The sequence below is a fragment of the Oncorhynchus mykiss genome, chromosome 3 (genome assembly GCF_057628025.1).
Source record: "Oncorhynchus mykiss isolate SJ-2025 chromosome 3, ASM5762802v1, whole genome shotgun sequence".
Classification (NCBI taxonomy): domain Eukaryota; kingdom Metazoa; phylum Chordata; class Actinopteri; order Salmoniformes; family Salmonidae; genus Oncorhynchus; species Oncorhynchus mykiss.
The window spans coordinates 82,018,571-82,042,069 of record NC_143024.1 but is presented as its reverse complement, the minus strand read 5'-3'; the positions used below and the strand labels follow the sequence as shown (position 1 = coordinate 82,042,069).

At 40.7% G+C, this 23,499-nt stretch overlaps 1 protein-coding gene across 1 annotated transcript; it reads right to left on the bottom strand.

The window, feature by feature from the left end:
* Positions 1 to 10,386: 10,386 nt before the first annotated feature.
* On the bottom strand, positions 10,387 to 19,672 carry LOC110520498 (mid1-interacting protein 1-B). The gene has a single exon (XM_021597870.3). It carries the CDS (start codon positions 11,648 to 11,650, stop codon positions 11,183 to 11,185), a length of 468 nt encoding a protein of 155 aa, XP_021453545.1. The 5' UTR covers positions 11,651 to 19,672; the 3' UTR covers positions 10,387 to 11,182.
* Positions 19,673 to 23,499: the final 3,827 nt, after the last annotated feature.

Below are 23,499 nucleotides of genomic sequence, written 5' to 3'. Positions count from 1 at the left end.
TCCAGGCTGTATCACAGCTGACTGAGAATGAGGGTCCCATAGGACAGCGCACAATTGGCCCAGCGTCATTAGGGCTTGGCTGGGGTAGGCCATCATTGTAAATAAGAATTTGACTTGCCTAGTTAAATATTTTTTTTAATACAAATTCAAGACATAGGCCTAGTTAATACTATAGTGAGATCTAAGTAATGTTGTTGACTTAACCTATAGTAAACCACTTTAAATCACCCTCAGCTGTTACTCTGCAGGAAGCTTTTTTTCATAGGCATGCATGGCTATTATAACCTAGGGCCTAGGTGGGACTATGTCCTTTGGCTAGCATACAAACTATAACTATAGATGTAACAGTTTAGCTCCCGTCCCTCTCCTCGCCCCTACTTGGGCTCGAACCTGGGACCCTCTGTACACATCGACAACAGCCACCCTCGAAGCATCGTTACCCATCGCTCCACAAAAGCTGTGGCCCTTGCAGAGCAAGGGGAACAACTACTTCAAGGTCTCAGAGCGAGTGACGTCACAGATTGAAATGCTATTAGCGAGCACCCCGCTAACTAGCTAGCCATTTCAAATTGGTTACTTAGACATGAGAGAGGAAGAGAGTGAGTAGAGAGTGGAAGAGAGAGAGACAGACAGACAAACAGACAGACAAAAAGAGACAGTGAGGGGGAGACAAACAGAGTAAGAGGGGGAGGCATAGAGAGATACAAAGAGAGGGGGAGGGAGGTGAGAATGTTTAACATGCATAACAGCTAACACTAATACTAAATAGCACCCTTGAGCGTGTTGAGGGGCCATCCATTCAGGGCTGAGATAATCACGCATACAACACACAGAATAAAGATGCAAACACGAACACACACAGGGACACACACATAAAGGAACACACACAGGGACACACACATAAAGGAACACACAGAGAGACACGTCTGCACCACAGTCAGCAGAACAGGGCTTCTGCGAGTGACATTCCACAGTGAAGGTGTTCCCCATGGAAGAATGAGGCACAATAAAGACCAGGACTGCTGGAATTCAATCACACCCATCATAGCAATGTTTACACCCTGTCTTCGTTAACAAACTAATAACCCCACACACACTCGCAAACTTCTTATCCTGAAAACTTAAAGCCTTTACCTGTGGGAGACTACCTGGTTTCAGGACTTTAGTTTTGTTTCACAGTACTTGATTTTATTTGACCTAGGCCTACTGGTTAAACCACCACAACACGGGATCAATCACAGGTTCCCGAGAGGAGCAGCGGTCTAAGGCACTGCATCTCAGTGCAGTCCCTGGTTTGAATCCAGGCTGCATCACATCCGGACGTAATTGGGTTGTCCCATAGGGCGGCGTACAATTGGCCCAGCGTTGTCTGGGTAGGCCGTCATTGTAAATAAGAATTTGTTCTTAACTGAGTTAAACAGGACATATTTACATGTTTGCATTTGTGCAAAATAATCATCAGGGTTTGTTGATTCAATTTCAATTCAGTCAATTCAGGAAGAAAATTCAAATTCAACAATTGAAAAATCTAATGCCCTGTATATGGGTTAGGTTTATATTAAAAAATCTAATGCCCTGTATATGGGTTAGGTTTATCTGACCCACTTTCATCTCTGACAAAAGACCTGTTCCATCATATCTGTAATAAAATGAGGTCTAGGCCTACGTGTCAACGGGGCGTCTTCACACTGTGCTGGCTGAATGGGAAGGCAGCTTCCCATGTTAGATGTGAGCAAATGCATGTCTGGACAACATTGGTAAACATTACTGCAGGTTTTCCTGTGTAAAGTAGGCTACTGCGCTGTCTTTCTGTACACACCTGATGACAACTTGGATCTGGGGGTTTGGTGCGAGATGCTGTTTCGATAGCCTACAAACAAAGGCAGACATTACAACACAGACACAGAGATAATATTGTGTGTGTAGCGTTATATTGGTGCTCTGATAGTAAGAAAGGTGACCACTGCTGCTGTGATTCTGTACAGCCAGAGGTGCTGAGAGAACTCTACCAGGAAAACACCCTAACAAACATAACAGACACCCATCCACACACACAAACTAAAACAAGTTAAACAAATAAAGTTGTGATTCTAAATGACCTAAAACAGGGATTTTTTTCCTGGGATTAAATGTCAGGAATTGTGAAAAACTGAAAAGGTGTATGTAAACTTCCCATTTCAACTGTAAATGTACCATGTTATTTTACTATAGGCTACCATGCTTCACATTCACCCAACTGGTTATTACTGTGTATTACTGTGTAATTATTTCCTTTCCTTGTCCCTGAAACAAAACATCCTTCAAAGTGTGGGTGTTTTCCAGGACCTGCCAGTGTAAAATACAACTGATTAGATAGCCCATACATTTTATATAAGAGACTTCCTATCGCTGCAAGTGTAGATAATGATGAGTTGTTACTGTATCATTATCACTGACAATGTGTTTCAAAATCAAAGATAAACATTTTATAATCAAACACAAACAGAGCAATTGAGATATACCTTTGGCCTGAATATAAGTGACAGAGAAGTAACAAAATGATAAGCAAAGTGAAGGAGAACATAACCCACATCTTTTGTTAAACTACATGTTGCAACATTAATTAGAGAGAGTGTACGAGGAAGAACACAGGGGGGTGTGACTGCTGTAAAGGTACAGTGTATGTCTTCAGGTATTACCCACAAGCCTAAAGGTGTTGTTCTTGGCATCTAGACTTTAACCTGTTCTGTCTGTTCAATCCCACACTCTTGGCTGTCCCCATAGGAGACCCCTTTGGAGAACCCTTATTAGTTCCAGGTAGAACCTTTTGTGTTCCATGTAAAAACCCTTTCCACAGAGGGTTCTACATGGAACGCAAAATTGTTCTACCTGGAACCAAAAAGGGTTCTCCTATGGGGACAGCTGAAGAACCCTTATGGAACCATTTTTTCTAAAAGTGAATTGTGCTTCACCACAATGGAATCTGCTGAAGGGATGGGACTCAAAATATGAGTTGGTGCTTACCTCATGTCAAATTCCTTGAAACTTTTAATGAATGTTGTGCAGTCTTTCAGTCATTCACTATGCATAGGTCTGTGTGTTGTATGTAAGTACTGTTTTGCCCCATTGTAACCCCGTCTCCAGTGTGCGTGTGTGTTGTTGTATGTGAGTACTGTTTTGCCCCATTGTAACCCCGTCTCCAGTGTGCGTGTGCGTGCGTGCGTGTGTGTGTGTGTGTGTGAAATAGGTGTGTAGAAAGGCCCATTGTTGCCGCTAAGCCCCAGCTGGACTCATCAACAATGGTGGCTTCAGAGAATGTCACAGTCGTCCATGGCAACGATGAGGCAACACTGCCATGCCTCAGAGTCATGTATTTAGAGAGTTGGGCCAATACGGTTTCTGAATTATGATGCGTTCACATGACATTTCAACATTCTATGGCAGCCATGTTAGCTCCCTATTAACATTACATGGAGAATTTTAAAAAATATAATCAAATGTAACGTCTAGAATGAGCATTATGATGCATTTATACAATGATTGGATCTAATCCTGATCGCTGATTGGTTAAAAGCACATTCCAGACGGTCTATTCCACAAGTTACCACCGGAAAAACCTATGACGTTAAAATGCCTATTTACTCTGTTCCATCTGACTGCGCAATCCACTGTCTCATCAGACCTGCCAGGCAATTTATAAACTTGATCTCCACTATAAAAAGCATCTAGAAATTATCTCACATTTCTTTTAGACTAACATTTAGTTTTCACCAGCGGAGATTTGCATAAACCTTGCTGTTTGTCTCTCTGACATATGCATTGTTTCAATATTCTAATTCTATCTCCAGCTGTCCCGTAGTAATGAACGTGTAGGGGTCAGGAGTTGGGACGAGACAGACAGGCAGGCAGAATTTCTCATCCAATCTAAATCATGAATCAGCTGGCAACATTTTTATGGATGTATACAAAGCAATGTCAATTGAAAAAAAAGTCAAACAAAACATAGTGCAGCTAGTTTACAGTCTTTACAAATTCAGTGTTTGAAGCGATTGTTAGCTGTGTTGTTGGCATGCTCCTCTGAACAACAGTGTCCTGACGAGAGCACATTTCTATGCTCGGCGAAATCGCGCCTCATTAGCTCATTGTTATGGATGTATCAAAATACATGTCACTAGAAAACAGCTTAAACAAATGCAAACGCAGCTACTGTTGTTATTCTTTTTGACGTTTGACGTGACTGTAAATTACCCGTAGTTGGCTAGCTAGCAAGCAAGGGATAAGAACGTTAACAGCCAGTACGGCAATAGAACATTTAGAACGAACGACTGTGTCGCATCCATAGATACAGAACAAAAAGACTGAACCCACTGGGTCTGGCAACCAAACCAATAGAACAAATGATCAGCCGGCTTGGGTAGCAACCCTAGATTTGTGTCGGGACTATATATTGTGGAAGGAAATAGTATGAATAAATTAATCAAAATAATATTTTTTATGAAAATATGTCAATAAAAATTTGAATATGTTGGTAACCTGTTGTATGAAAAATGATAATGCCTTCGAAGCCAGTGTTTGGAGCATATATTGATTTCGTCTCGGGCCTAACAACACCCTTGCCAACATATCCTCCAAACACAGGTTTACTGGGCATTATCACTTAATTACATGACACTTCAACATTCTATGACAGCCATCTTAACATGACATGGGGAATATTTAAACAATGCTATGTAACTGGATGTCTAGAATTAGAGGGTTGTCAGAGACTGGGAGCATGAGGTGCTTCTTATGCAAATCAAGTTGTTGCCAACACCTAATGCTCGTATAACACTTACTCAACAAAAGCTTAGCTAGCTGAACATTTGACATACACACAATATGTCCAGTAGATTATACAAGGGTCACAAGTCATTTTCAACAATAAAGATAGTCCCTTTGTGTTTCTTAAATATACAACAACAAAAAAATGTTTATACAGTAGCAGTCAAAAGTTTGGACACACCTGCTCATTCAAGTTTTTTTTTGTTATTTTACTATTTTCTACATTGTAGAATAATAGTGAATACATCAAACTATGAAACAACACATATGGAATCAAGTAGTAACCAAAAAAGTGTTAAACAAATCAAATATATTTTATATTTATGGCAAGAACAGCTCAAATAAGCAAAGAAAGGAAAGGAAGACCCAGAGTTACCTCTGTTGCAGAAGATACGTTCATTGGAGTTACCAGCCTCAGAAATTGCAGCCCAAATAAATGCTTCACAGAGTTCAAGTAACAGACACATCTCAACATCAACTGTTCAGAGGAGACTGCGTGAATCAGGCCTTCATGGTCGAATTGCAGCAAAGAAACCACTACTAAAGGACACCAATAAGAAGAAGAGACTTGCTTGGGCCAAGAAACACGACCAAATTTGAGATTTTTGGTACCAACCGCTGTGTCTTTGTGAGACGCAGAGTAGGTGAACGGATGATCTCTGTATGTGTGCTTCCACTGTGAAGCATGGAGGAGGAGGTGTAATGATGTGGGGGAGCTTTGCTGTTGACACTGTCAGTGATGTATGTATAATTCAAGGCATTCTGCAGCATTCTGCAACGATATGCTATCTTATTTGGTTTGCACTTAGTGGGACTATCATTTGTTTTTCAACAGGACAATGACCCAAAACACACCTCCAGGCTGTGTAAGAGCTATTTGACCAAGAAGGAGAGTGTTGCAGTGCTGCATCAGATGACCTGGCCTCCACCATCACCCGACCTCAAAGCAGTTGAGATAGTTTGGGATGAGTTGGACCGCAGAGTTAAGGGAAAGCAGCCAAGTGCTCAGCATATGTGGGAACTGCTTCAAGACTGTTGGAAAAGCATTCCAGGTGACTACCCCATGGAGCTGGTTGAAAGAATGCCAAAAGTGTGCAAAGCTGTCACCAAGGGAAAGGGTGGCTACTTCAAAGAATTCAAAATATAAAATACATTTTGATTTGTTAAACACTTTTTTGGTTACTACATGATTCCATATGTGTGATATCGTAGTTTTGATGTCTTCAATATTATTCTACATTGTAGAAAATAATAAAAATAAAGAAAAACCCTTGAATGAGTAGGTGTGTCCAAACTTTCAACTGGTACTATATATATATATATATATATATATATATATATATATATATATATATATATATATATATATATATATATGTTGCTTAATTCTTTGCATTGATAAGAATATTAAACAAAAGGGATGACAGTATAACAAATATATGGACCTTTTGGGGGGATGCCTATCATAAAAAGCAGATGTTTTTCCCAAATAAAAATATTATGAATACACCTGGCCCTAACATGTATCACAAAAAATATAAGAAAGAAAAGGTTAACTTCTAATACCTCACAGCTGAAGTCGAGGCTGGACAGAGAACGCTACATTAAACTGGTTGTTTATTCTTCTTATAAGACATTGTGTAAACTAAACATCCCAATATCCCAAAAGCAAAGACCTACTATTTGCTCTTGGCAGCTGTATTTACATGGTCCTAATAGTCAGTGGCTGGTTGCATGACCTATGCTTGATGGATGCAGAATACACTGAGAGCAGACTCATACTATGAATGAAATGATAACTCATTCTTACTTGGCTGGATGAAAAGCCATGAGTGGCAATGTCAAATTACATGATTACTATATTACCTCAATATGAGCATATTGAACCCATGTTTACCAAAATATGTTTGGTTTGTATCATTACTGTATCCTACGAGTATTTATGTGTGCTTTAAATGTAATTATGTTAATCAAGTGGATAAACTGCATGTATTTAGTGCATTCAGAAACTATTCAGACCTCTCCACCTTTTCCACATTTTGTTACGTTACAGCCTAATTCTAAAATTCATTAAATGTTTTTATTCATACAATACCACATACAGTGCCTTGCGAAAGTATTCGGCCCCCTTGAACTTTGCGACCTTTTGCCACATTTCAGGCTTCAAACATAAAGATATAAAACTGTATTTTTTTGTGAAGAATCAACAACAAATGGGACACAATCATGAAGTGGAACGACATTTATTGGATATTTCAAACTTTTTTAACAAATCAAAAACTGAAAAATTGGGCGTGCAAAATTATTCAGCCCCCTTAAGTTAATACTTTGTAGCGCCACCTTTTGCTGCGATTACAGCTGTAAGTCGCTTGGGGTATGTCTCTATCAGTTTTGCACATCGAGAGACTGACATTTTTTCCCATTCCTCCTTGCAAAACAGCTCAAGCTCAGTGAGGTTGGATGGAGAGCATTTGTGAACAGCAGTTTTCAGTTCTTTCCACAGATTCTCGATTGGATTCAGGTCTGGACTTTGACTTGGCCATTCTAACACCTGGATATGTTTATTTTTGAACCATTCCATTGTAGATTTTGCTTTATGTTTTGGATCATTGTCTTGTTGGAAGACAAATCTCCGTCCCAGTCTCAGGTCTTTTGCAGACTCCATCAGGTTTTCTTCCAGAATGGTCCTGTATTTGGCTCCATCCATCTTCCCATCAATTTTAACCATCTCCCCTGTCCCTGCTTAAGAAAAGCAGGCCCAAACCATGATGCTGCCACCACCATGTTTGACAGTGGGGATGGTGTGTTCAGGGTGATGAGCTGTGTTGCTTTTACGCCAAACATAACGTTTTGCATTGTTGCCAAAAAGTTCAATTTTGGTTTCATCTGACCAGAGCACCTTCTTCCACATGTTTGGTGTGTCTCCCAGGTGGCTTGTGGCAAACTTTAAATGACACTTTTTATGGATATCTTTAAGAAATGGCTTTCTTCTTGCCACTCTTCCATAAAGGCCAAATTTGTGCAATATACGACTGATTGTTGTCCTATGGACAGTCTCCCACCTCAGCTGTAGATCTCTGCAGTTCATCCAGAGTGATCATGGGCCTCTTGGCTGCATCTCTGATCAGTCTTCTCCTTGTATGAGCTGAAAGTTTAGAGGGACGGCCAGGTCTTGGTAGATTTGCCGTGGTCTGATACTCCTACCATTTCAATATTATCGCTTGCACAGTGCTCCTTGGGATGTTTAAAGCTTGGGAAATCTTTTTGTATCCAAATCCGGCTTTAAACTTCTTCACAACAGTATCTCGGACCTGCCTGGTGTGTTCCTTGTTCTTCATGATGCTCTCTGCGCTTTTAACGGACCTCTGAGACTATCACAGTGCAGGTGCATTCATACGGAGACTTGATTACACACAGGTGGATTGTATTTATCATCATTAGTCATTTAGGTCAACATTGTATCATTCAGAGATCCTCACTGAACTTCTGGAGAGAGTTTGCTGCACTGAAAGTAAAGGGGCTGAATAATTTTGCACGCCCAATTTTTCAGTTTTTGATTTGTTAAAAAAGTTTGAAATATCCAATAAATGTCGTTCCACTTCATGATTGTGTCCCACTTGTTGTTGATTCTTCACAAAAAAATACAGTTTTATATCTTTATGTTTGAAGCCTGAAATGTGGCAAAAGGTCGCAAAGTTCAAGGGGGCCGAATACTTTCGCAAGGCACTGTAATGACAAAGCGAAAACAGGTTTTAAGAAATACCTTATTTACATAAGCATTCAGACCCTTTGCTCTGAGACTCGAAATTGAGCTCAGGTGCATCCTGTTACCATTGATCATCCTTGAGATGTATTTACAAAGTGATTTGAGTCCAGCTGTTCGTAAATTGAATTGACTGGACATGATTTGGAAAGGTACACACCTGTCTATATAAGATGCCATATTTGACAGTGCAGGTCAAAGGAATTGTCCATAGAACTCCGAGACAGGATTGTGTCGAGGCACAGATCTGGAGAAGGGTACCAAAACATGTCTGCAGCATTGAAGGTCCCCAAAAACACAGTGGCCTCCATTATTCTTAAATGGAAGAAGTTTGGAACCACCAAGACTCATCCTAGAGCTGGCCGCCTGGCCAAACTGAGCAATCGGGGGAGAAGAGCCTTGGACAGGGAGGTGACCAAGAACCCGATGGTCACTCTGACAGAGCTCCCGAGTTCATCTGTGGAGATGGGAGAACCTACAACACTCTACAACCATCTCTACAACACTCCACCGATCAGGCCTTTATGGTAGAGTGGCCAGACGGAAGCCACTTCTTAGTAAAAGGCACATGACAGCCCGCTTGGAGTTTGCCAAAAGTCACCTAAAGGACTCCCAGACCATGAGAAAGAAGATTCTCTGGTCTGATGAAACCAACATTGAACTCTTTGGCCTGAATGCCAAGCGTCATGTCTGGAGGAAACACACTGCTCATCACCTGGCCATTACCATCCCTACGGTGAAGCATGGTGGTGGCAGCATCATGCTGTGGAGATGTTTTTCAGTGGCAGCAACTGGGAGACTAGTCAGGATCGAGAGAAAGATGAACAAAGCAAAGTACAGAGAAATCCTTGATGAAAACCTGCTCCAGACTGCTCAGGACCTCAAACTGGGACGAATGTTCACCTTCCAACAGGACAACGACCCTAAGCGCACAGCCAAGACAACGCAGGAGTGGCTTCGGGACAAGTCTCTGAATGTCTTTCAATGGCCCAGCCAAAGTCCGGACTTGAACCCAATCTAACATCTCTGGAGCGACCTGAAAATAGCTGTGCACTGACGCTCCCCATCCAACCTGACAGAGCTTGAGAGGATCTGTAGAGACGAATGGGGGAAACTCTATCCATATACAGGTGTGCCAAGCTTGTAACGTCAAACCCAAGAAGACTAGCGGCTGTAATCGCTGCCAGTGGTGCTTCAACATAGTACTGAGTAAAGGTTCTGAATACTTATGTAAATGTGATATTTTCATTTTTAATTTGTAATACATTTGCTAAAAAATATAAAAACATATTTTTGCCTTGTCATTATGTGTGTGTAGATTGATGGGGGAAAAACAATGTTTCCTTTATTTTGGCAGTTACCTGTCCGTTACAGGTTATTTTTTTATTTAACTAGGCAAGTCAGTTAAGAACAAATTCTTATTTCCAATGAGGGCCTACCCCAGCCAAACCCTAACCCAGACGACGCTGGGCCAATTGTGCGCCGCCCAATGGGATTCCCAATCACGTCTGGTTGTGATACAGCCTGGAATCGAACCAGGGTCTATAGTGTCACTTCTAGCACTGAGATGCTGTGCCTTAGACCGCTGCACCACTCTTGGAACGTAGGGTGAATAGAGTTTGGTTTGAACAGAAATGGGTACATATTGAGTACCAGATGGATTGGTCCCTGGACAAACATGAAATGTTAGGGATATACGATATCAAACACTTGTTGAAATGTATTGGGGTCAATTGGAGGACGGTATCTGTTTGAAATATAATCCTGTTCCACAACATTCTAGGTGATGTGTTGATAGGCAAAGAACATAAATAACAAATTACTTTCAGTTATAAAAACAAGTTTATTTCTCCATACAAATATATTCAATACGAAGCATAAAATACTACATTAAATAGCTGGTCTTAGAGTTTCACCTCTCCATAATTACCATGGCAATAACACCATAATAACATGATCTCTTTGAATCATTCATTATTTCAGAAGAACCATCTGTTGATTCCAGTTCATTGATCATATAGGGTAGCATTGGGATCATAGGCAAGAATCTGTCAAGCCTCCTCCATTTAGCTAAGCACATAATAAAGACACAATAGGAAGAAGTACAAAATCTGTACAGACTATTTGACACATTGGCATCATTAGACATGCTATATCCTATGCGCATTTATCCCTTATTGGGATGTTCAAAATGTAGCCAAATGTCTGCGGTCATGCACTTCTTCAACCAGGAAATATACAGCTCTCAAACATACAGTATGAGGTAATAAGTTATACATCAATATTAAATAAAAGTATAAATATGCATTATATGTGTACCACTTGAACTGAACGCATGGGTCAAGGTTGAACACGGCTCATAAAACATAGACAGTGCGAAAAACCGAGTGCAAAACAGGGGGTAATGGAACCCAGGTATACCACATTGCAGTTCAACCACACCATTTCTTTGGATCAACAAAGGTTAAATATTACATCTCTTTTTTTCTTTCTCTCTCCATCTATTCAAAAGAATGTCATAAGTAATAGACTATTCAGTTCAGTTCAACTCCTTTGCGCTAAATAATACAACATCGATCATCAGGGAATGCGGGTTCGCTCGGGTCAATACGCTACACTTTAGTAGCATCCAATGCCGATCTCCTGCTTGTAGCGGTTGGTGAGAGTGTTGGCCTGTTGCGTCAGCTTGGACAGCACCCCGTGAAGCCCTGTCATGTGGAACTGGAACTGCTTTTGCAGGTTAACCTCGTCTTCCTCGGACGACACCTCCGATTCTTCTTCCTCGGAATCAATCCGAGAGCTGGGACCCCGGCTCTCCTTGAGCTTCTCGGCGCGCATCACTCCCCACTCGATGTCGCAGCGGATGGACTTCAGGAGCTGGTAGTAGCTGTACATGTCGCCGTCCTCGATGTCGCTGTTTCCCGAGCTTTTGAGGGCGGCCATCTCCCTCTCTTCTTCCAGTGGGACGTCCCGCAGCAGGCTGGGCACCATCACCGTCTGGTCCATGTTATTGACGGCTCCAATGAAGCGATTCATGGAGTTGAACAGGGAGTTCTTCTGCAGGTGGGATTCTGAGATTTGCATCATTTTCTCGACTCTGTTGTTGATTCTCAAACTTATTTCAGAAATAACAGTTGTAACTGTCAATCGGAGCTGGATAGTTTGTTTATCTATTTGTGCAACCCTTCTCTAATTATTTTCTAATCGCTTTGGAAAGTGGCCCCTCCTTTTTTAATGCTGCAGTAGAGACTGATTGATGTTTTTTCGTGTCAGTGCAGCTTCCCGTGTTCCAAGCTGTGGGAGAGTTCGGCAGTTATCTTGTTTGTTCTTGTGCCTGTTCCTTTTCGTTTTTGTTTTGACTCTCTCTGGTCCTCTGTCGGATCTTTATAAAGCAGGTGGTTTCGTGTCCAAGGGCGTTCCCAGCAGCTCAGAACCTGTTTGTAAGGAGTGTTCTTCCTCCACAGTTGTAACCGGACTCCAATGACCTATAATAGCACATGTTTTGCATGGTTTGCATGAAGGGGAGCGGCCTCCAAATAGAGATACTAGTCAACCCCGACCCTGCCTGTCCCCAATAGCAAGGAAATGCATCTTCTACAGACTAAATTATATGAGTTTAACTTCTTTCAATGCCCTGCAGTAAAATGTGTTAAATGTATCCAATATCTATGTGCGCATAATTGTCATTGTTGCCCATCAACCTCTGAAACGCAACACAATGGTAGGCTATGTACTCTCTGAAAACATTCACACATCAAGCACACTAAAAACTAATTATAGTTTGCCTTGCAATCAAATGCGAACTTCATTCCAACCTGGTCTCAGAACATTTCGTATTCATCTGTATTATCCGAGACACTTCATTTTGTATATGTTACGTTTTGTGTGGTATGTATTAATTTGTGGATGTCCAGCATTCAATTCTTATGGTAAATTACAAATTTCAATTCGTATTATATGTTAAGAATTTGGAAAATGCCAAGGGATGCCAAGCTTCCCCCAACAATTGACAAAAAAACGAATAAAAACAGACAAAATTATTTATCTTTAATCTCGCAGTGCTTCATACATTTCCTTCAATTCGCAAGAGGCTGAATGTATCTCACCAGAGAAAGCATCCAAGTGAAGGAAACAGCGTCCCTCTGTCTCAGTATGTGTAGCTTATCTATCGAATGCTGTCCGGTCAAAACGAGTATGACAATGTTGCCATCAGTAGCATTGAATTCAAGGGAAGCCAGCGAGCATTTGGCCTCCCTTTATTAAAAAAGTATAAAATAACAGACAATCAGCGTTGAGCTAAACAGATGAGCTCAACTGTGAATGGTCCTGGCTCAGGACCATTCACAGTTCTCACTGTAGTAGACTAATAAGCATATGTGATTGGATGATGTTGAAATGTTGAAGTTGAAATGGTGCTGGAATAGTGGGAGCAGCGCCTGTTTTCTTTGTGACTTGTGGTGGTTCTCCATGGTTCTAAATCAATAGTTGTTTAGTATTCAGAAAATGTCAGAAACATTACCTTCCTTGACCATGCTGTAGGTCAGTGGTTCCTAACCTTTTTTGGTCACTTCACAAGCAACTGAATGTTGCTTTGCCCGGATTACCCCTGAAGTACCCCCTCATGTGCGTTTTCCTAGTAAGCTTATGTTCTCATGAGTCCTCTCAAGTACCCTCTGTGGATAGGCCAAGGACTCCCAGGTGTTCTTGTACCCCTGGTTGAGAACCACTGCTGTAGGTCATGTTTGTTATAAGCAATATGTTTTGTGGATCTCACTGGACAAATGTTGCTGTCTGTTTTTTTATGAAACAAATGTGTGGTTGAATTTATTCTGTCACTGTGTCTTCTTATTGTATTGGCCTCAGGCCTATATATCAGTGTCGAGGCATATGAACAAACAGGTTGTAGATTAAACAACACAATTAACACAACAGATTGGTTGTAACATGTTGTTGTTTTTTTTTTGGGGGGGGGGGGGGGGGGGGGGCTTCGGCGGTGATTTTACCCAAACACCGCTACTGCCCGCTGGCTGTCTCTGCACTTATGAGCTATGTTTGACAAATCAGTGAGTGACTGGGAGAAGCGAAATGCTGGATTCCTGTCATTTGGACAACAGATGATTAATTAACCCAATATATTTCACTTTACCCTTTAAGAGAGACTTTCTAGTCCCCATGGGTTGTAATGTTGGGGTATAGGACAGAGTATAGATCTGAAATCTATTCATCCATCTCCTGGATCAGTGAATCTCCAGATTCCGCTCAAATCATATGCTTCACAGTCAGATGAAGTTTAAAAACAAAGTTATTCAATTGTATTTGGTATTTTATTAGGATCTCCATTAGCTGTTGCGATAGCAGCAGCTACTCTTCCTGGGGTCCACACAAAACATGAAACATAATACAGAACATCAATAGACAAGAACAGCTCAAGGACAGAACTACATTTTTTTTAAAGGCACACATAGCCTACCTATCAATACATACACACAAACTATGTCGGTCAAATAGGGGAGGGGCGTTGTGCCGTGAGGTGTTGCTTTATCTGTTTTTTTAAACCAGGTTTGCTGTTTATTTGAGAAAAATTAGATGGAAGGGAGTTACATGCAATAATGTCTCTATATAATACTGTAGGCTTTCTTGAATTTGTTCTGGATTTGGGGACTGTGAAAAGACCCCTGGTAGCATGTCTGATGGGATAAGTGTGTGCGTCAGAGCTGTGTGTAAGTTGACGATGCAAACCATTTGGAATTTTCAACACATTGTTTCTTATTAAAAGAAGAAGTGATGCAGTCCGTCTCTCCTCAAGTCTTAGCCAAGAGAGACTGGCATGCATAGTATTTATATTAGCCCTCTGATTACAATGAAGAGCAAGACGTGCCACTCTGTTCTGGGCCAGCTGCAGGTTAATTAGGTCTTTCCTTGCAGCACTGAACCACACGACTGGACAATAATCAAGATTAGACAAAACTAGAGCCTGACATGCTTTTTGGAGTGTGGTATCAAAAAAGCAGAGCATTGCTTTAAAATGGACTGACCACTCCCCATCTTTACAACCATTGAATCTACAGTACCAGTCTAAAGGTTGGACACACCTCCTCATTCAAGGGGTTTTCTTTATTTGTACTATTTTCTACATTGTAGAATAATAGTGAAGACATCAAAACTATGAAATAACACATATGGAATCATGTAGTAACCAAAAAGTGTTAAACAAATCAAAATATATTTTAGATTCTTCAAAGTAGCCACCCTTTACTTTGATGTCAGCTTTGCACACACTTGGCATTCTCTCAACCAGAATTCACATGGAATGCTTTTCCAACAGTCTTGAAGGAGTTCCCATATATGCTGAGCACTTGTTGGCTGCTTTTCCTTCACTCTCCAGTCCAACTCATCCCAAACAATCACAATTGGGTTGAGGTCGGGTGATTGAGAAGGCCAGGTCATCTGATGCAGCTCTCCATCACTCTCCTCCTTGGTCAAATAGCCCCTACACAGACTGGAGGTGTGTTTTGGGTTATTGTCCTGTTGAAAAACAAATAACAACAAAAAATCTCAAATTTGGACTCATGAGACCAAAGGACAGATTTCCACCAGTCTAATGTCCATTGCTTGTGTTTCTTGGCCCAAACAAGTTTCTTATTCTTATTGGTGTCCTTTAGTAGTGGTTTCTTTGCAGCAATTCGACCATGAAGGCCTGATTCATGCAGTCTCCTCTGAACAGTTGATGTTGAGATGTGTCTGTTACTTGAACTGTTAAGCATTCATTTGGGCTGCAATCTCAGGTGCAGTTAATTCTAATGAACTTATCCTCTATAGCAGAGGATCTCTGGGTCTTCCTTTCCTGTGGCAGTCCTCATGAGATCCAGTTTCATCGTAGCGCTTGATGGATTTTGCAACTCCACTTGAAGAAACTTTCAAAGTTCTTGAAATGTTCCGAATTGACTGACCTTCATGTCTTAAAATAATGATGGACTGTCGTTAATCTTTTCTTATTTGAGCTGGTCTTGCCATAATATGGACTTGGTCTTTTAACAAATAGGGCTATCTTCTGTATAGCATCTCTACCTTGTCACAACCCAACTGATTGGCTCAAATGCATTATGAAGGAAAGACATTTCACAAATTAACTTTGAACCTGTTAATTGAAATGCATTCCAGGTGACCACCTCATGGAGCTGGCTGAGAGAATGCCAAGAGTGTGCAAAGCTGTCATCAAGGCATAGGATGGCTACTTTGAAGAATCTCAAATATAACATCTATTTTGATTAGTTTAACACTTTTTTGGTTACTAAATGATTCCATATGTGTTATTTCATAGTTTTTATGTCTTCAGTATTATTCTACAATGTAGAAAATAGTAAAAAATAAATAAAAACCCTTGTATGAGTAGGTGTCTCCAAACTTTTGCCTGGTAGTGTATATGTTTTGACCATGACAGTTTACAATCTCAGGTAACAAGCTAATGGCATTTTCCCTTAAATACAGTAAATACAGTATATCTATGAGCTGCTCTGCATTTGACATGATCAGATTAGGCCTACTAGAAGTTATTACAGTTAAAACCAAACTGCTGCAATATACCGTCTGTCCTTACCACTGAGACTGATGAGAACAGCTGAAACTTCCCCACCCCCCTGTAGGCCTATAGTTTCTCGTCAACAGGGGGAGTCACCAGAGACGCTGATGAGGGTTGCCCTGCGTATAGAGGACTCACTGACATGGTAAACAAAACACTACAAGCAGGCGAAAATGATCCAGCCCAGCCAGTCTGAAAGCTGACAAACTCTTATGGTAAACCACTGGGGCGATCAACACATGAGATGAGTTCACACTGTGAGTTAACATGACAGAAATAGCAAACAACATGTTTTGAGTCACTATGAAGTTATTATTCCGTACGACCTGGATGCTGAATCATTGTGACTATAGCCTAATAGATTAATTAGGCCTATTCCATGTATGGTAAACCTTGACATTTTGTAAGCCTACATGGTGGGTGTTCTTATATTGTTGATTGAGTAGTTATATTTATGACGATTCTGCACCCCACTCTTTAGACTCATAAAACAAATCTATCAATCAAGAAGTCTGTCAAAGCAGTCACACCAAACAATGACTCATTCCAGATAGTGAACATTCAGTGGAAATGATTTGACCAGATAGAAATGGAAGTAATAATAGAAATATGAGTTTACACACACATTTTAATCCTAACCATTACCATAACCTTAAACCTAACCCATATCCTAAACTTATCAACTAACCCCTTCCCTAATTCTCACACTAATTCTAACCTAACCCCTACGCTTAAATTAGCCTTGTCCTCATGGGGACGTGGGACATTTTCCTCGTTTTACTATCCTTGTTAGGACTTTAGGTGTTCTGAATAATGTATCTTAGAATGGGTGGAATGTCAACGTTGATCACAAAACCTGCTTGATCAGTCTCTCTGTCTCACCCTCCAGTTCGCCCTCCCTCCCTCTTATTCCGAAAATGATACTCCACAACTTTTGCTCTGCTCTCCACCTTAGCCTCCCCTCCCGACCTCTGCTAGCCTTCCCGTTCTTTTCTAATTATTTCTCTTTCGATGACTCCGTCTTTCTCTCTCTTTAACGATTTCTCTTTTACATTCTGCCCCCCCTTGTGTAGAACACACACACATACACGCACGCACAAACACACACACACACACACATGCGCACACACACACACACACGCTACGGGCGGTGTTTTGTGTCTTCACTCAGAATCAGGGGAATGGCAGCTACGTGGAGCCTGCTGAAATGTCTCCAGGCTACCCATCAACACAACAACATTCCCAACAGGAGAGGGAGAGAGGGATGAATGGAGGGGGAGATGAGAGTGGTAAACTGAGTTTTACCCCCACAGGTGTCTAGAAATGTCTTCAGCTCTCTGTTAGCTCTATGACTGGCAAACACACACACACACACACACACACACACACACACACACACACACACACACACACACACACAAACCACACACCACACACCACACACAAACCACACACCATCCGTTTTGGCTTGATGTGACCTACAAAACAATCTATTAATATCCTGAGAACATTCTCTTACAATGTTCTCTCACAGTCAAAACCAGGAACTAGATTGAAATGTCCCCTTCCTTTGTGTTGATAGAAAGCTTTGTATTAGCTGGCACACTTGTGAGTGGTGTCAATGTGTGCATTTATGGCATGCCTGTAGATTACAGGATACATGCCTTGGTTGCATGTGAAGGGCTCAACTCCCACTGATTACAGCTGCTGTCATCATCCCACAGGCTGAGAGCGATTTGGAGACAGCAGTAGTGGTGCATTCTGTAAAATCACTGGAGAAGCCAAGCCAGAAAAAAAGCCATATTACAACCTATGTGTTGTGATAATTGCATTGTTCGTTCTATAACCTGTTAGTTCATATGCCTTGCGACTGTGATATATATAGGCCTAAGGCCGAGACAATAAGAAGATATAGTGGCAGAATAAATTAAACCACACATTTGTTTCATCACAAACTGGAGAGCAACCTCTGTCCGATGAAGTCCACAAAGCATATTGGTAAAGGGGGATACCTAGTCAGTTGTACAACCGAATGCCTTCAACTGAAATGTGTCTTCCGCATTTTACCCAACCCCTCTGAATCAGAGAGGTGCAGGGGGCTGCCTTAATCGACATCTACGTCTTCGAGGGCCTGGGGAACGATAGGTTAAGTGCCTTGCCCATGGATCAAACGGTTACATGACCTACAGCATGTCAATCAAGTTAATGTTTCCAACATTTTCGGACTTCTAAACAACTATTGATTTAGAACGATGGAGAGTTACCACAAGTCACAAAGAAAACAGGAGCTGCCTCCACTATTCCAGCACCATTTCAACTTCAACATCATCAAATCACCTCTGCTTAGTCTAATACAGCGACAACTAAAAGATACCAAAAAATGATGTATTCCAATCAGCTAAATATGATGTGGCTGTCCATGGTTCTGATTTCTGTGTGTTTGTGTGTGTGTGTGCATTTGTGAAAGTATAAAAAACATGTTGATTCACCCTTCTTGTAGAGAAAGCCAATGCCATCCTCCTCTCATGTTTACGAAACATTCTACACTCTAACAATTAGGGATTCAACAAGTTCTTTGAAGAACCTTGGGGTTCTTGGACCTGAAAATTGCACCCAGAAGGTTCTTCCAAGAACCCCATAGGAGGTGGGGTTCATCAAGGAACCTCCTTAGTTGGTGGGGGTTCTTGTAGGAACCTAACTACCCAACTGAAACATTTGGATTTGATTTTGAATGGAGAGCAGGTACAGGCACTTAACTGAAACATTTGGATTTGATTTTGAATGGAGAGCAGGTACAGGCACTTAACTGAAACATTTAAAGATCTCCTCAATTCAAGGTAAGATGTGTCCCTTGTATGAACTAAATTGATATTGATTTATGATGCCAGCTATCTTTTCATATTTTTGCAAGTCTTTCTAAAATAGAAAATGGACACAATTCAATGGATATCAATCAACAAAGAGGTAAGAATACGTATGCTTTAAGAATATGTTGAAGTCTGGCTGTATTGGGTGCAGATGACTGAACTGCTCACTTTTGTGTCTGTGTCTGCAGGTATGCAGACAAGGAGGCATATAAAGGTATGTTAATTGTTATTGGTATATTATGCAGATCACATTTACCATCCTCCTTCCTTACCTCGTCAATGAATATCCCATAGGCCTCTACATTATGGACAAGGTATGTGTATGAAAACCATTATCAAAACAGTTTTTTTTCATTCACATTCACCACAAAAATCAAGGTATGAATACTGTTGTGTGCATGTTTTGTTAATCATCTGTATAATTACACTTTTTGGGATTCACAGACTTCACCCTTCCTACACCTCTGATGAATATAACAGGAAACCTGATCGATCACCATGCACTGCAAACTCATTCTGGCTATGGATACAGAGAACATCAACACATTAACATCAACATGCCAGAGGATATACCCCTTGGACTTGGGGCTCTGCTGGGAGTTTACCTCATATGTGGATTCTTTTATTCTAATTTGCCACTAAAATCATAATAAACACTGACAAATAAAATATTGTGTTACTGTTGTCATTGTTATATGTATGATTATTAATAATAATAATAATAGGCGAGGGGGGGTAGTTAAAACATTTTACTCAAAAGGTTCATCAAAAGGTTCTTCAAAAGGTTCATCAAAAGGTTCTTCAAAAGGTTCATCAAAAGGTTCTTCAAAAGGTTCATCAAAAGGTTCATCAAAAGGTTCATCAAAAGGTTCATCAAAAGGTTCATCAAAAGGTTCTTCAAAAGGTTCATCAAAAGGTTCATCAAAAGGTTCATCAAAAGGTTCATCAAAAGGTTCATCAAAAGGTTCTTCAAAAGGTTCATCAAAAGGTTCTTCAAAAGGTTCATCAAAAGGTTCTTCAAAAGGTTCTTCAAAAGGTTCATCAAAAGGTTCTTCAAAAGGTTCATCAAAAGGTTCTTCAAAAGGTTCATCAAAAGGTTCTTCAAAAGGTTCATCAAAAGGTTATTTGAGGATCCATTTAAAAGGGTTCTTCTAATGGCTAATTTAGGAAAGGGCCAATGCTAGCTAGCTAGCCACCGGAGGACAACAACACAACGAGATGCAACAATTCAAGTTGTTTCTGTCAATAACATATTGCTCTCGATGTGATGTGATTGGAGCCAAATCCAAATGGGCTTCCCTTGACACTTTTTATTGATGCGCTAGGATCATTTACAGTTGAGCTCATTCAGTTTAGCTCAACGCTGATTGGCTATTATTTTGTACATTTAAGGGAGGCCAAATACTCGCTAGCTTCCCTTGCATTCAGTGCTACGGGTGGCAACAATGTCATACTCTTTTTGACCAGACAGCATAAGATAGATGGCCTACACAGAGGGCGCTGTATCACTCGCGCTTTTTCCTTTTATGGTGAGATACTTTCAGACTCTTACGAATTGAAGGGAAATTGTGAAACACAGAGAGACGAAAGATAAATTATTATTCTATATTTTTTCTTGGTCAATTTTTGCTGGAAGCCTGGCTTACCTTGGCATCCAAGAATACACGTCACTGTAGATAGAGTAGGTTGTCCTCACTGTTTTCTGGTAGCAGCTAGCATAAACAGTAGCCCAATAAATCAAATTATTTCTTAACTGAAATAGAGAAAATAAAACATTCCTTAACAACAAATAATAACATGGCAAACCTAACATTTAAGAATAACAACTTAGAAATAAATATGTTAACTTACATAACAGTAGCCAAGCTAGAAAGCATAATCATAGAACAACAGTAGCTAGCGTTAGCTCATAACTGTAAAAATAATGCCACAAACTTTCAACAAAAAATGTATTTAATTGTATTATATATAACAATGTTATGATAATTACAATACTATGCTTGCAAATGGCATAAATTAAGATAGCTAGAGGAAAATAAACTAAATGTAACCATTTCTGTTTTGACAATGTAGCAAGCTCTGTTTGATGGTTGACAGAGCTGTTTGTTTATGTCGGTCATCATAATAACCACATGACCCAAGGCTGCCTGCTAGCAAGGAATCTCTTGTTCTACTTACTAATAAAAACATTGGGTCTATGACAGAGGGACAGCGGAGGGAGAGAGAGAGAGAAAGAGAGAGAGAGAGAGAGAGAGAGAGAGAGAGAGAGAGAGAGAGAGAGAGAAAGAGAGATAGAGAGAGAGAGAGAGAGAGAAGAGAGAGAGAGAGAGAGAAGAGAGAGAGAGAGAGAAGAGAGAGAGAAGAGAGAGAGAGAGAGAAGAGAGAGAGAGAGAGAAGAGAGAGAGAGAAAGAGAGCGAGCATCAGATGAAAGAAAATGGAAGAGAGTTCGTTTACTGTTTCAACTCAGACAGAACCCCCAAAATATTTTGTTTGGAGGAGGAAGTCAAATTGGGAAATCCCAATTTAAACCCTGTAAAATCAGAACCCTCCTCAAACTTACTGGCACAACTGCCTTGCTCTCTTCTGTGTGTGTGTGTACCCAGTAACGGCGCATTCCCTCTTCACGAATGACAGAACACATAATACCCCCCACCCATTAAGCCACGCAGAGAGGGGTTGGCTCGGTGCCAAGAGCTGACGGCACGCATGTTCCATTAGGGACGCACTGCCATGCTGATATGCCAGTGATTTGCGTAACGAGATAAGAACTTCTCAGTTAGCTGTCTCCCTGGATAACGGCCTCCTCATCTCTCCCTGTTCCACACCACAGCCAGACACAGATGTCAGTTCTGGAGAGACTCGCAGTGTTCAGCTGCTGTCACATGGTTGACCCAAAGCCAAGGGTCAAGATTGACCAAAAGCCTATATAACCTATAAAACAATGGTTTTATTGGAGTTTTCAATTAAATGAAGGTGTTTGATGTAGGAGGATGGAGGGAGATGATAGGTCCAGAACATGCTTACTGCCTACATTTGACGAAACAGTATGTTCTAAATAGTGTAGTGTGGCTTGAAGTAAATAGTACATCATTTAGCAAAGCAGTAGCCTAGACTAGAACAGTAGCCTATTTGGTCATGGCCAATGATTAGAATCAATCACTCTTCTGACAGCGCTATTTGGAAATCCACTATCTGCAATTGTTTGAATCTTGGACTCTGATCTGACGAGGAGTTACTGATGACATGCATTACTATCTGAATACCTGGCAGGTTGTTTATGTAGTTGTTGCGTGCTCTTGCCATACAGCCTACATACTGTGTCTGACATGGAGGGATTCAGAACTGAAACTAAATTGGTCAGGGGCAACATTTCCAAATTGTTGTAGTTTGAGGGGTGGGGGGTTATGAATGAAGTAGACTAAAACAGAAGTGGCCTGTTGTGTTTTGTGTTTTTCTAGCCTGTAGAGAAAGCAGTAGCCTGGGTCATTACAGTAAAGGCCCTCAGACACATAGAAGTGTGACTTCCTAATGTGTAACCTTTATTTTTATTTCACCTTTATTTAACCAGGCAAGTCAGTTAAAAACAAATTCTTATTTACAATGACGGCCTACACCGGCCAAACCCGGACGACACTGGGCCAATTGTGTACCATATGGGACTCCCAATCACAGCCAGTCGTGATACAGCCTGGACTCAAACCAGGGTGTCTGTAGTGACACCTCTAGCACTGAGATACAGTGCCTTAGACCGCAGTGCCACTCGGGTAGCTGGAGATGACCAGCTCGGTCATCCAACATGCACCTTCATGTTGTTACAGTTCGTACTGATACCTAAACGCCATCTTGTTGTTAGTCAACAACTACTTACTGGCTAACACCAGTAAGTAGTGTCACCTCGTATTTTTGACTTTAAAGGTTCAATGCAGCCATTTTTAACTCAATATCAAATAACTTATTGGGTAACATTTAAGTACCTTACTGTGATTGTTTTCAATTAAAATGGTCAAAAATGAACATAAATAGCTTCTTAGCAAAGAGCAGTTTCTCAAGGAATCATTTATCTAGGACTGTTTGGGAGTGGTGTGAGTGGGGAGGGGAAAACTGAAAACTAGCTGTTATTGGCAGAGCTTTGGAACTCCATTTCTTATTGATCTGTTAACTAATTTACCGACTGGTGATGTCAGCAGGCAGGCCAAAACTCCCTCCCACCAAAACAGGCTGAAATTTCAGGCAGTCTTTTAAAACAACTCTTACACTAAAAGGGCATTATCATAATTTTTACAATTTCACAGTATTATTCCATCCACATAGTGTGGAAATATATACACAACACAGGTAAACCATGTTTTTGATTACACCGGGCCTTTTTTACGTTGAAAAAACCTCTGTGGTCTATGATACTTCACTCCAAATAAAATATATTTGCTTCAAAATTACACTACTTTCCTCTAAATAAAGTCTATTTGCTTCAATGTGGAAACAAATGTAA